At 42.4% G+C, this 14,263-nt stretch overlaps 1 protein-coding gene across 1 annotated transcript in view; it reads left to right on the forward strand.

Moving 5' to 3' along the window:
• The window catches only part of MAMDC2 (MAM domain containing 2), a 474,787-nt gene that overhangs the window by 353,630 nt on the left and 106,894 nt on the right, over window positions 1-14,263 (forward strand). The window contains exons 9-10 of the mRNA XM_085633013.1: window positions 1,936-2,201; window positions 12,071-12,164. Of these exons, the coding sequence (XP_085489139.1) occupies window positions 1,936-2,201; window positions 12,071-12,164 (360 nt within the window). The remainder of the gene's footprint in view (window positions 1-1,935; window positions 2,202-12,070; window positions 12,165-14,263) is intronic.

Here is a 14,263-nt window from a genome sequence, read left to right on the forward strand (position 1 = left end):
CAACTCATAGCTTTTCTTGCCAAAACCAACAGCTTCAGAAGAGCCTCGTCCAGTGGCTTTCTGGCTTCAAGTGGACTTCATCAGTACAGTCTTCAACATTTGCCCGTTGAACGATTTTGACTTCTATAAAACAGACTAAGTCAGAAGGTAAGAACTTGACTGGGACAACTAGCTTACTGTATCTGACCTCTGCTCCTTAGCGGTCAGTCTGAAATTGCATCTACATTCCAGCCAACCGTAAACAGTGATTTATGGTTGGAGGTTTACTTTCTTTTGGTATTTTTTGCCTCACAACATTCAAAATTCACATCTCCAGTGACCATTTTGGGATTTTAGTTGTTTTGGTGTCATTTTTCTCATTAATCTTTTCTTCATTTTTGGAATTTGTTTGTAGGATTTTGATTGTGTTGTGCTTTGACTGTTTGACTGTTTAACTGATTAGTGTTGCTGATTAGTACATTTTAGTAAGTTAAGCCTGCCTGTTATGTGGCATAATTACCAAGGGTTGAGCCCAGATTAACCCCTTCGGTGCTCATGACGGAATGGTTCCGTCATGACCCACGGTTGAGCTGTGCTCATGACGGAACCATTCCGTCATGACCACACCCGCGCAAGATTCCGTCAGCACAGCGGCGGAATCTGCGCAGCATCGAAGGGGTTAAAATTCTCGAAACTGTGTGTTTGGCCTAATAGGATTTTGGGACTTAGGATGTGGATAGGAGTCCAATCCTTCTCAACTAATAAGCCATTTTCTTACAAATATGTTTACGTTCAGATTTTGGCTGCAATGAGAACGATCTTTCTCACTTTATTCTTAATATTACAAGGCCTTTAGTGGAGCACTGAAAAGAAAAGAAAAGACATATTTTGGCCTCACTATTACTATCATGACTTTCATTACCTAAAAGTCTGTAGTAAGTGTTCCTCATATAAATAATGGTAGCTAGCATATGTCGAATCTGTAATTTCAGTGACTTGTCAGGGTAGCAATGCTCATTACGTAAATGTGGGGGAAAATAGTAAAATGTTGTAATGATGGTATAACCGCTCTCCCTGTACTCTCTGCTGCAGTTGAAGTCGGAGGCACTTTGTGTGCTTGGGACAGATTTACCCCATGTCCATGGGGATGTCCTCTCCCATTGCCAGTGGTCACCGGTGTGTTATCGTTCAGTATTACATTGGCAGTGGTGGAAGGGTAATCATTCTCCAGAATAAGGCTATCCTCCAGGGGGTGAATACTATTAAAAGACATTGAAGGAGGTTCTTCATGAACCCTGACTGCCTGCTCAGCAGGGGCATTTCCGCTCTGTGATAAAATTGTATTCTTAACATTGTGGCTGACTGCCCAGACAGAGACGTGTATATGTCATCCTTCTCTACCCGGGACTGCCCAACAAATACAAACATTTACCACCCTCTGGTCAGTTAGTAAATGCACTGTAATGAGGACCATGATGTTCACAAGATTGTGACTAGGAGATGACCTGGTAGATGCAGCAACTCATAATAAAAGAATGGCTTCCCAAGTCGATGAGCGTGTTGTTACACAAAAGTATAAATATCACCTTCACCCTGATTGATGACCAGAAATGTGTGCTTCTATTGGCTTTTCATGTTTTTCCCTGTGTTGCCCTGTGCCAAAACTAGCACAATGCACAACTAAGCCTACTCCGGGTACAGACCATGCACTCGAGCTAGGAATTGTTTGTATCTGCAGCTCTGCAGACATCGGTTTACTCTATTTTTCCACACTGGAGCTTTTTGCTCTTAACAGGTTTAACCCGAGAGCTCCAAAAATAGCACTCCCATAAATGTGGGTGGGAATTAACTTGTAGGCTGACTGCTAGAAGCATTGGAGTAGGTCTGACTTTCAGAATGCAAATATTTATTTTGGAGGTTTTTAACATTTGTGAATTATCTTTCTGTCTTTTTCAGGCTACTTCATGCTGGCTAACACTAGGTTTTCATCACAGCCAGGCTACTTTGGTCGTCTGTATGGTCCTTCTTTGCCAGGAAACATGCAGTATTGTCTGCGGTTTTATTATGCCTTATATGGATTTTTACAAATGAGCGACGCTCTTGCGGTTTATATCTTTGAAGAGAATCACGTGGTTCAGGAGAAAGTCTGGTCCGTCCTTAACTCCCCTCAGGGAGTCTGGATTCGAGCTGAGGTCACCATACAGAAACCGATGCCCTGCCAGGTAAGAGACACTATTCGGTGCCCAGTGCAGCTTATGTACTAGTGTGATGCATGGAGCAACCATTGATATGACTGGGTGTGCACAGTCAGTGGAGTTTGTTGCTTTGGAAGCTATAAGGCTGGGGAGGATGAAAATATGCCGGTTCTGTTGCACAAGCAGTGTACCAAGCGCTGTGCATGGCACGCATAGACACAAACTTCCAAAATGCATTATAAATTCATTTTATGTCTAAGAAAGCTCTGTGAATATACATCTTCATGTATATTTACTGGAACAAAACACAGTCAAAAAGATAGTCGTGGTTCAACGAATACAAAGTCATGACATCCACTAAGGCGTATACTGAGCATGGCAGGGGGTGTGAAATGTGGTGTGGATTGTGCATTGTATGGCATAATCGGCGAATTTATGTAATTTTTCGGTTTTGTGTTCACTGAACTGTAAATAACCCTTAACTGTGTTTTTCGGTGAATTTCATGGGTTGTTTTTGCCATGTACCATATTCACCTGCCATTCACCCATTCTGTGCAGTGCATGGCCTTTGACCAGGCTCGCACCCAACCCTTTTTGCCCATGGGCAGCAAGAGTTGCTCTAATGGCCTGTCACACCGGACCTAATTTACTATGTGTCTTTCAAAACTCACGCTGATTTATGAAACAGTGTCAATGTTATTCATAAATAAAACAATTATTAACCTTCATTTATCTTTGTGCCCCTCCACTCCCCCAACAGACCTGCCTTAAACTTGACATAACCAATAGAAAGCTAAACCTGGTAAACATCTGACAAATTTAGTGCAGAGACATCAAATTTTGCCAATTTTTTATTAGCACATGAACACTTCTTTTACCCACCACTTACATTTCCACCCCAACTCGATCAGCACAACTAACTGCCTCCCATATTTGATGCAGATTCATCAAACAGCGCTAAAGTGATAAAGAAATGAAAATGTATTGCACTCTTAACTTTGCCCCTCAGAGGGATTGGCACAAAATTTGACATGCCAATAGAAAACCAGTCCTTCCAAGATTCTGACAAATTGTGTGCTGATTCATCTCATAGTCTTATTTTTATTATCTAAAGATCATTTTTTTTGCCTCCTCCCCTTTTAACTAAGCCCCCCCCTCACCCCCCCCCCCCTACTGACCAAACTTGACAATCTGAACAGTAGGCTAAATGTGCTAAGTCTCTATCACATTTTGAGCAGATTCTACAAAATATTAGTGAATCAAAGATGAATTGAACCCCTTTTGAACTGTGACCTCCCCCAATTATTGGATATGCGGAAAACTTTAAATACCTGCACCGGATGTAACTTGTTAACTGCCTGCCACATTTGTAACAGAGTTATCAAACAGTGCCAAAGTTACACGCAAATGAAAATGTTATTGTTCCCCCACTTTAAATTTGCTTCCCCCCTACCCCATGGATTGGTACAAAACTTGACATACCATTAGAAAACTAATTCCTTGAAGCTTCTGTCAAATTTTGTGCATTCATTACCAGTTATTAACAAAAAAGCACTTTTCCTCTCCCTCTTTTTAATTGCCCAAATTACAAATGACCAAAGTTAGTGTCAGCATACCAAGGGTGTGTCAAATTTGATACATATTCATGAAAGGATTCAAATGTTATGACCAATTCAACAAATGTCTTTTCAACTAAGAAAGTATACAAAAGTGTCACGCCTTTCAAGTCCACCTTATTTCAACATTAAAATCTCAAAAACCATTGAAGAGATATACACCAAACCAAGAAAAGCAGCCTTTCTGAATGGAGTTCTTCTTTCATGCTGTTTGGTGTAACTCCATTCAGAGTATTTTACTGTAGCTGCAAGCAAAATTTCATTTGGGAGCTAAAATGGAACAAAAATCGATTTTGACCCCTCCCCCTTTAACTTTTTTTCCACTGCATGACAGTGCACAAAAATTGCCATGCTAGATCTCATCTGAATGTACTAAGTGAACACCAGATTTGGTGCTGATCCTTCCATGGCCGCGACATGCACGGGCAAATAGAAAATAAAAAAATTCAATGGAAAGTGCAGCCGAACAGTAACTACACAGTGGAAACCACAGAAATGTGTTAGTTGGTTGGATGATTTGTTGAGATTTATTATACAATGGTCCTCTGATACACTATCGGAAGACGTACATGTGTCTATACTGTAGACATTGTGTGATGCTTTAACCTGACAGGTTGACCTTATAGACTAAATAGTGAAAATAGAAAAGTTGGGCTCACAAGCACCTGATCACACTATTACTCATACCCACCCAAAGGCTTTACATTGAGGCAGTCACTGGCAGCTTGGAAGAAGCAGCCTTTCTGCAGTCATTGTCCGCTGGGCCTGCCCAATACAGCATCTTCAGTGAATTCCTGGATGGTCTCCGGAGGAAGGGCAGGATACGACTGCTATTTATTTTTATTTATTTTATTTTATATCATTTATAGAGCGCTGCTGTTACCCAAGGGCGTTCTGGCGCTGTGTAAAAATACTAAAAAAGGAACTCCGCATCAGACTGGAAAGATTATTCCGAAAATAGCCACGTTTTTAAGGCTTTACGAAAAGCCAAAAGATTAGTAAGCTCTCTTAAATGTAGTGGGAGCTTATTCAACGTTTTAGCTGCGTTCACTACAAAGCTTCTACCCCCTCAAGAGGCTTTTTTTACACGAGGAACACAGACTTGTTTTGCAGCAGCTGACCTAAGCGTTCGGGCAGGAGTATACCATACTAATCGCTCTTTTAAATATGCTGAACCTGTTCCGTGAATCGCTTTAAACACCTGACACAAAGCCTTAAATTGGGTGTGTTTTCTAATTGGAAGCCAATGAAGCCTCCGTATCTCCTTTGAGACAGAGGCATACTTGGGGATGCCTGATATAAGCCTAGCAGCGGCATTCTGCAATAGTTGCAGTCTATTCATTATTCCTTCCTGCATATTAAAATATAGGCTATTACAGTAATCCAACCTGGACATAGTGAGTGTAGTGACTACTGTTTGATGACACTCTATAGGAAGGAGCGGGAGAACTTTCTTACAAGATCTTAAGGCGAAAGAAGTGGCAGAAGACACTGCGTTCACTTGATCACTAAAACTAAGCTTGTGATCCACCCAAATTCCAAGATTTTTTACCTTTTTGCTGTTGTTGGGAAGTTTGCCCATAGTGTCAGGCCACCACTCCGGGGTCCAAAACGAAGGGGCGTTACTGAAGCAAACCACCTCCGTTTTGTTAGAGTTCAATTTCAGACAGTTTCTCTCCATCCATTTCCCAACAGCGTTCATATAGTCACTAAAACAAGATGCCGTCTTTTGCCATTCATGTGTTTGTAGAGAAACCACAATTTGTGTATCATCGGCATATGAAGTCAGGCTAAACCCGAAAGACTGAATGAGCGGTGCCAGGGAGGGGACATATACATTAAACAGAGTGGGGCTTAAAGAAGACCCCTGTGGGACCCCACAAGGTAAAGAGAAAGGTCCTGAAGAGAATTCCCCAAGTGATACTGACTGACTTCGATTAGTAAGGAAGGACTTCAGTAGATTCCATGCGGATCCCTGAACTCCGATCTGCTGCAGCCGGCCCATCAACAAATTGTGATGGACCGTATCAAAGGCTATGATGATTAATTTGCATCAGAGTAATTTACCGACCCTGACGGAGGAGGATTCCCTTTTTTTAGAACAGGAGGTTACAGTAGAGGAGGTTCTAGAAGCAATAGGGGGGCTTTCACTGGGGAAAGCTGCAGGTGATGATGCTCTCCCGGCATAGTTTTATAAGCATTTTAAAAATCTCCTGGCTCCGGTACTGCGAGATGTTATCTCTCAAATTGGGAGGACAGGACAGGTACCTGATTCATTGAATATTGCTAATATAATTTTCTTTTTAAAGAAAGATAAAGATCCGGAAGAACGTGCTTCGTACCGCCCAATTTCTTTAATCAACGCAGATGCAAAAGTGTTTGCCAAGATTTTGGCCACCCGGTTAGCACCGATGATGGCCAAGTTGGTTTCCCCCCAGCAGCATGGGTTCATTTCTGGGAGAGATACAACTGCCCATGTTAATACGGCAATAGCTGCCTTTGATGCTGCAGGGAAATTAAAAATACAACTGGCCATGGTATTATTGGATGCAGAAAAGGCATTTGACCGGGTGGCCTGGGACTATCTTTGGGCAACACTTACAGCATTTGGAATTTAAGAAAAATTTTGAAAGCTGGTAGCAGCTATGTACAGGGATCCGAAGGCCAAGCTACTATATTCTACTATCCAAACCATTCCTTTTTCTATTAGGCGCGGTACGAGGCAGGGTTGTCCCCTCTCTCCTCTTTTATTTGCTCTCTATATTGAGCCATTTATTCGAACACTTTTGGCTAACAACGCGATTCCACCACTGAATATTGAACATCGCTCTCTTAAGTTAACGGCATATGCCGATGATATAGCTATGTTTACGGAAAAAACAAAGGAGGCTATAGAACATATAGATAAAGAGGCAAAACAGTTTGGGCGCTTTTCCGGATATAAGCTAAATTGGAATAAGACTCAGGTTTCAACCAGAGGATGTAGTTGAAGGGACTTGTGAGAAGGCTACTTACTTGGGGGTACAAATTTCTTCTAAAATTGAGCTAATATATTCTCTAAACTATGTTTTTTTATTGAATAAAGTTGAAAAACAAATGAAGGCGTGGCACAAATTTCCGCTGAGTATTTTGGGTAGATGTAATGTCATTAATGTTATGTTATGTTATGTTATGTTATGTTATGTTAAAATGGCTTTTATAGAGCGCACGGCTACTCAAAAAGAGTGTCCCGGCGCTTTTATTTAGGGTAGGCTGCAGTATACTAACATAACACATTAAAAGAGAAAGTGTCACAGACAGAAAGAAAACAACGAGCAAAAAAGACCTACTGGGTGAACAACCAGGTTTTGAGGTCCTTTCTAAAAGCTAGTAAGCTGGTGGCTCCCCGAAGTGTAAGAGGCAGAGAGTTCCACAGCTGTGGCGCCAGTAGTCCAAAGGAGCGACCTCCCAAGCGCACTCTCTTCACTCGCGGGACGATCGCCAAAAACAGGGATTCTGATCTCAGAGAGCGAGCCGGTCGGTAGAAGGCAAGTCTCCTTTGGAGGTACTTTGCTCCCGTCGCATGGAGGGCCTTGTATGTCAGGGTCAAAGCCTTAAAGGCGATCCGCTTGCGCATTGGGAGCCAGTGCAGGGTCTGGAGCAAGCCCGCAGCACTAACGCGTCTATTCAATCCAAAAATCGCTCTCGCCGCAGCATTCTGCACAATTTGGAGCCGCTGTAGCAGGTACTCTGGCAGGCCCAGGTACAGAACGTTTGAATAATCTAGCCTAGAGCCTATCAGGGCCTGCACAGTCAGCTTCCTGTGCTCCTCCGATAAGAGGGGAAGAAACCTCCGTAACATCCTAAGGAGGCCGAAGCAAGTGCCCGACACCCCCAGGATCTGGGACTTCATAGTCAACCCCTTGTCCATCTTGACCCCCAAGTTCTTAGCCATTTGGGATGAACAAGTTGGGGGGAACATATTGGTAGGCCACCAAGCCTGCCAGTCTGGCTCCGTGTCACACCCAAAGAAAAGTACCTCGGACTTATCGGAATTGCACTTGAGGCTGTTCAGTTGAAACCATTGAAACACAGCCCCAAGGCAATCCCGGATACTCTCCCCATCAAAGTCTCCTCCTCTCTTGCACGAGAAGAGGAGCTGGGTGTCGTCTGCATAAGATACGATCCGGGCCCCAAACGACTCCGCCAACGCCGCCAAAGGGGTCATAAAGATATTAAAGAGGGTCGGGCTCAAAATAGAGCCCTGAGGGACCCCGACTCCTAGAGGCGGCATCACGGCGGAATCTGGCGCGGCCCAGACCGTTTGCCGGCGGCCCGCTAGAAAGGAGGAAAACCAGCTGAACACCGTTCCCCGTAGTCCAATCTCATAGAGTCTTGTGAGAAGACCGTCATGGGGGACGGTGTCGAAAGCCGCCGACAAGTCCAGCATCACCAGCATGGCTTTGCCCCCAGTATCCAGAAGTAATATGAAGGTCCTCCCTAAATTTCTTTATTTTTTTAGGTCTATTCCGCTGCGTATCCCGAATGTTTTTTTTAGGAAGTTAGACGGCATTCTCAGTAGTTTTATTTGGGGGTATCGGAAGGCAAGAAGGGCAATAGGATTAATGAAACTTCTATATAACCAGGGGGGCTTAGACCTTCCTGACTTCAAACTTTATTTTCTCTCGGCTTTTGTCACCCGCTTGCGGAGCCTTCTGAATCCTGAGTAAACGGAGGCTTGGCATTGGCTGGTTTTGGGTGCTGAGAGCAAGATGTTCCTTTATCGTATTAATGATCCCAACTATTTCAAATGTGTACGTTTTAAGACTATACGCGATTCTATATATATTTGGAAAAATATTGAAACTAGACTTTCTCTTTCCGTAATGCATAATAAACTCCCTATGTGGGGCAATCCAATGCTTCCCGGTATTTATCAGGATAGTACAGTCCATCTATAGGCCAAATACGGGGTACATTTTCTGGGACAATTGTTTGATTGCAATGGTATGAAGTCATTTGAAAATATCGGTGTAACATTTAATATTCCACAATGTGTTTTTTAAAACATATTTACAGATTAGGGACCATTTGGTTAGGAGGTTAGAAATACGGACGGTTAGCGGGCCAGTATGTGGGAACTTATTTATGGACAGAGTCAACAAGCAATTATTAGTAAGGCATATCAAATGCTGTGTCAAAATAGGGCAGATGGGTGTGAGAAATTGGCGTTCAAATGGAGTGAGACTCAACAGAATTGCCCTAAATGTGGGCAATATGCGGCAGATATAGTACATATGTTTGTACTTTGCCCTTTGTTGAAAGGGTTTTGGGATAAGATCATGGTGACTATTTCTAATAGATTGGGTCGAGATCTTAGGCTGTCAATAACTGAGAGGATGTTAGGATATAAAGAAGATGATGGGCGAAATGGCCCTATATTGTCAATAATGATTGTAGCTGCACGATTAGCGATTGCCAGAGCCTGGATCTCCTCTAAACCCCCAATGGAGATGGAATGGTGGCTAATTCTTAAGGAAATTGGGGAAAGAGAGAAAGTCATGGCTAAAGTTAGGGGAGCCCAGGCTCTTCTGAAGCATAGATCTGTCTGGGGCATGCTGAAATAGAATAGTATTAAGATATCTTGATATCTTGCTCTTAAGCAAAGAAACTAAACAAAAAAAAGAAATCATTTAAAAAATTTTAATAAAATTATTGTTTGGAAAAGAAACTCAGAAAATAATGCTAGAGTGGAAAGTTGAGGTTATATTTGGATATGCTATATGATTCTAATTGGTTTTTTTTTTTGGTACTCTACCCGAATGTATGATTGCAATGTCTCTTCTTTCTGACAATAATAATAAAAAAAAAGGCTCCACCATAGAGCGATGTTATTGTTTCACTGTTTATTATTGTATTATATGTGGGTTTAGAATGTTACAAAATAAAGAATCTTATTCATTCATTCATTTATTCACTGTATCTATTAGGCTTTGTGTATTCACTGCGCTATGTAGCATTACGTATTTTGCACCAAGCTCTAGAGGCTATTTGTTTCTGCATGACGCAAGATTGGCACATTATCGCCTGCAAAAAATGGAATACCAGAGGGCATTATATAAAAAAAGTAATGTTACTGCCAATGTAAATTTCTTTTTGGAAAAAATATTTTATGAGATTCTGCGCCAGCCAAGTCCTCAAGTTTTACCGAAGAGACTGTGGTGGTTTCCCAAATTAATAGTGCTTCCTGTTTTGGTGGTAGGGTTCTTCATTGGCGCAGGCAGGTCAGAGAGCTAATACAAGCAAACCCCCTGAAGAAGTCCAGACTCTAATTACTCTATAAAATACTTCTGTACATTTTTCTTTATCTAACAGGACAGGTCCTAAAACAGGACGATACTAACAGGATCCAGTCTGTAGAGCGCTTCGAAGTAACTTTACTCATAACAGACTCTGAATGGCGCTAGTATTTGGTGGAATTCTGTGACAACATACTTGAGCTAAAGAAAGCTACTGAAAAAAAGACTTGTGTTGACTGTCTGAATATTAAAAAGTTATAGATCAGCTAGTGAATTTAAAAAAGGGATAAGGGCTCTGCATTTAGTTCTAGCCGCCTCGACTTAACTGTTCAGTGCTTTTGGCTTATGGGGAATGGGGCTGTTCTCATTTCGAAAAAGGTCACTGAAAATGTCTTGAAATATATTAGAGAAGCTTTTTTTCAGCAGAACTTGTAACAGGTAAGTAAGGTGCAAAATCAGCCTTTGGAATTTTCTAGGGCCCTTTCTTTTTGGGGGTAATTCCAAGTATTGATAATAAGCCTGCCTGCTTCCCATATCTAATATTCCATCCATTTAGTAGTATCCTCTTCCCAAAAGCTTTTCATGACCACCACCACCTAAAAACTGGTAAAGATGCTAAAGTTGCAGAAAATGCCAGCAGCTGAAACAATGGAATCACTGACACAATATTGTCGTAAACAATACCGTGGACAAAAATATTGTTTACAACAATATCATGCTCCTATACATATAATAGCAAGTACAAAAATATCGAAAAATAGAGTTGACAGTAATATCGTCCAAAAATAGACAAAAATATCGATTTTTTTTACAATGAATAGAGCTTAAAGTAGTAAATGTTAAACATTTTAATATATACATTTAATGTAAATGAAATGTATTTCCGAAATATTTCATACCATATATAAATATATACCTCCCAAAAGACACAAACCCATATACATATGTATACGTACATTAACATATATAAATATCTATATATATCTATATCTATGTATATCTACCTAGATAGATAGATAGATAGATAGATAGATAGATAGATAGATAGATAGATAGATAGATAGATAGATATTAGATAGAGATTGATAGACACATTCACTCTCGTCACGCTACATGCCATAAATCAGGTGCACATATGTGAAACAAAATCCAATGCACTTGGGTGTAACACACGCCTTGGTCACGGGTGGGCTAGTGGTATTTCCGGCACCTTTTTAAGATAACAAATGTGAGTGTTAACATAAAAGAAGGGTAGGGAGAACCTTAAATAGAAGGAATTGTTTCAGCAATCTTGGAACATATCATTTGGCGAGATAACAATATTACCATATGAACATTTGGAGAGTAGAGAGTTGCTAAGTGGTCTGTGACTGGACTTTAGTATTCAATTAATAACAACTAGTTATCATGTATACATCAACATTGTGTTGTATCTGTCAACAATATACAAATGTGATTGCATTCACTTCTGCCAAAAGAAAAAAATCACAATACACGTCTCGCATAGCAATGCATTCTGTTCAGTTTTTCAATACGTATGTGCTTTTACAGCTCGATATGGATGGCACTGTGCTACTCCTATGCTTAAAGACTTTGCTGTAGAAATAGCAAAATACTTTGTCCCTTTCTAGCACAGTGTAGATGGCACTGTGCTAATCCGATGCTTAAAAACTTTGCTAGAAAAACAGACATTTGAGGTGAGCAAATTTTGAATGTCGCTGATGTTGTAGGGTGCTCTATACAGTAGCTGATCTCCCCCTAAACTTGGGAACTACCCAGAGTTATGAGTAGGAGTCCTGTGGGTCAGAGGTGTCTGGATGATTGCTGAAAGGAGATGTGACTGTTCAGGTAGATGAGGCCTAAGTTGTGTGGTGGCTGGTGTGTGTGAAAATGACAATAATCTTTTTATGGCAAATCATTTTCAGAATGCTAGCACACTGTTAAAATATCAAAATGACTTTTTAATGCCTTCTTACCAAATATTTTTCTTGATAAACTGCAGGTTGTATTTGTGAGCTTGTGTAAAAGCCTGTGGGATTGTGGACTTGTAGCACTAGATGATGTTACCGTCAAACTTGGAGACTGCCATATTATTGGTAAGATTTTTGACTACGCAAAATCTTTTAACTTAACCTAGTTTCACTTCTTTATTGTTAAACCAAATTTTTGCATGACAATGCATGCAATAGATGTCAATCTAACATCCAAATACAATATGCATTTTTGATTAAGACTTATAGCACTGAAAAGGGCATGTGTGATGAACTATATGCAAGGAGAACCAGATTTTACAACGTGGTCTTTACCACACAATACCTTTACTACGCTTCCATTACCATACATATGCCTTTACCACACATGCCTTTACAAAGAAAATGTAAGTATTTTGCAGGTAAGTATATAAATATTTATATAAATCGCCAGTAGGTACTTATAGTTAGGACGTATTTTCCATAGGAAGAACGTTTTTTCATTCGACAATAACTTTGGCGTCGTTGGACGAATCCTCGCGAAAATCTCAAAACTAGTTTGCCACTCACTTCAGCTGCTGTCTTGAAACCTTTGGGATGATCCGTCAAGTGGGGGCTGAGAAAAAGGGGAGTCCCAAAATGCATTTTTCCTGTTTTAATTTCCATTGGAACTTCAGACACAGCTGCAGCTCGAACTGCTGAAAGGAATTACACCAAATTTGGCAGAAAGAAATTTGGCTGTTGGTCGGGAAAGCAACCTTTTTGTAAGTTGATGTAGTTCCATTCAGTAGTTGCAGAGACATCTAGGCATGCAGAGGATCTGCGACCTCTCTAGATCTCATCTTGAGAACAGATTGGCTGCCAGCGCATCAAACCAGGAAATGTTGGCAGCCATCTTGGGACTCGGCTCCCACGCTTCATTAATTATCGGCCCCCGGGTGGGCCAGGTCCCAGGGGCATTTTTTTATAAGGGAGGGAGGCTCACAGTCCCCCGCCTCCTGGGTCTTAATATTGCCCCGGGGACCTCCACCACCCTGGGCGTCTTTGCAGTTGAAAGTGTGGGAGACCAGAATGGCCTCCCTCGCTGCCCCGGGGACTACCACCTCCTGGGGGCTTATTTTCTTTTTAAAATAGGGCCTCTCAGACCCCTACGCAGCCCTCGGTCCACCACCTCCCCAGGGCGTTTGTCAGATTGAATGCAGGTGCCATGTGGCCACCACCTCCCCAGGCCAAAATTCAAGAAAAGAGGGGAGTACCCATCCTGGAGCCATAGAAGTCCCTGGGGATTGCCACCCCCCAAGGCTGGCTCCTGCCATGTCCCGGGGTGCCACCCCCAGGACATAGCTGTATGCTACCATAGCAAACTGTTCTCTGCTTCTATCAAGTGAGAGCATAAAAATGCTCTTGCTTGCGAGAAGCGGAGCACAATTGCTTTGACAGAGAGAGAGTTATATGTTCAGCAACTCCCTCTCTGTCAAAGCAATGTCAGCTCCCCAACAAAAGTAAATAGGTGCCCTGGGTGGGACCAGGGCACCCACAATAGAGGCCGAGCCCCGAGGAATGAGGTCCCTGGGGCCGAAATTGGCCCGGGAGTGGGGGCTGCCTGCCCCCCACCCTTATTTTTTTTTTTTTAAATAAATTAAAAAGGCAGGGCCTGGTGGTATAGGGTCCCTGGAGCCCAAATATGCCCGGGAGTGGGGCTGCTTGGCCCTCCTCCCTTTAGATAAAAAACAGCCCCAGGGGATGGGGTCCTTGGGCCGAAATCGTCCCGGGTAGGGGGCCATGTGCCCCCCTCCACATTCCAAAAGGCCTGGCCCCGGTGGATGGGATCCCCAGGGCCCAAATTGGCCCAGGAAAGGATGGACACGTGGCCCCCCTCCTATAATACCTTAAAAAAAAACAATTTTAAATGCCAGACCTGCAAGTTGCCAGAGGCCCAGACCCTTTTCTCCATGACTCTGCGAACACGCCTCCCGGCGCACTGCTGGTTGGGAGATGAAGTCCCCTTGGCTGAAGATGGTACTTGGGGACCAACAAGCCCTCCTGGTACCTCCAGTAAGTCCCACACAGCATGATTGCCGACAGAACTTCAGGGGCTATGCCCCCTTTCTCCACCACTGTGCAAATGCACCTCCTGCTGCACTGCCAGTTGGGGGATGAAGTCCCCACGGCTCTAGAGTGCCCTTGGGGGTGGACAAGCCCTCCTATAACTTCCAGTAAGTCTC

Source organism: Triturus cristatus, chromosome 2_1, assembly GCF_964204655.1.
Source record: "Triturus cristatus chromosome 2_1, aTriCri1.1, whole genome shotgun sequence".
Classification (NCBI taxonomy): Eukaryota; Metazoa; Chordata; class Amphibia; order Caudata; family Salamandridae; genus Triturus; species Triturus cristatus.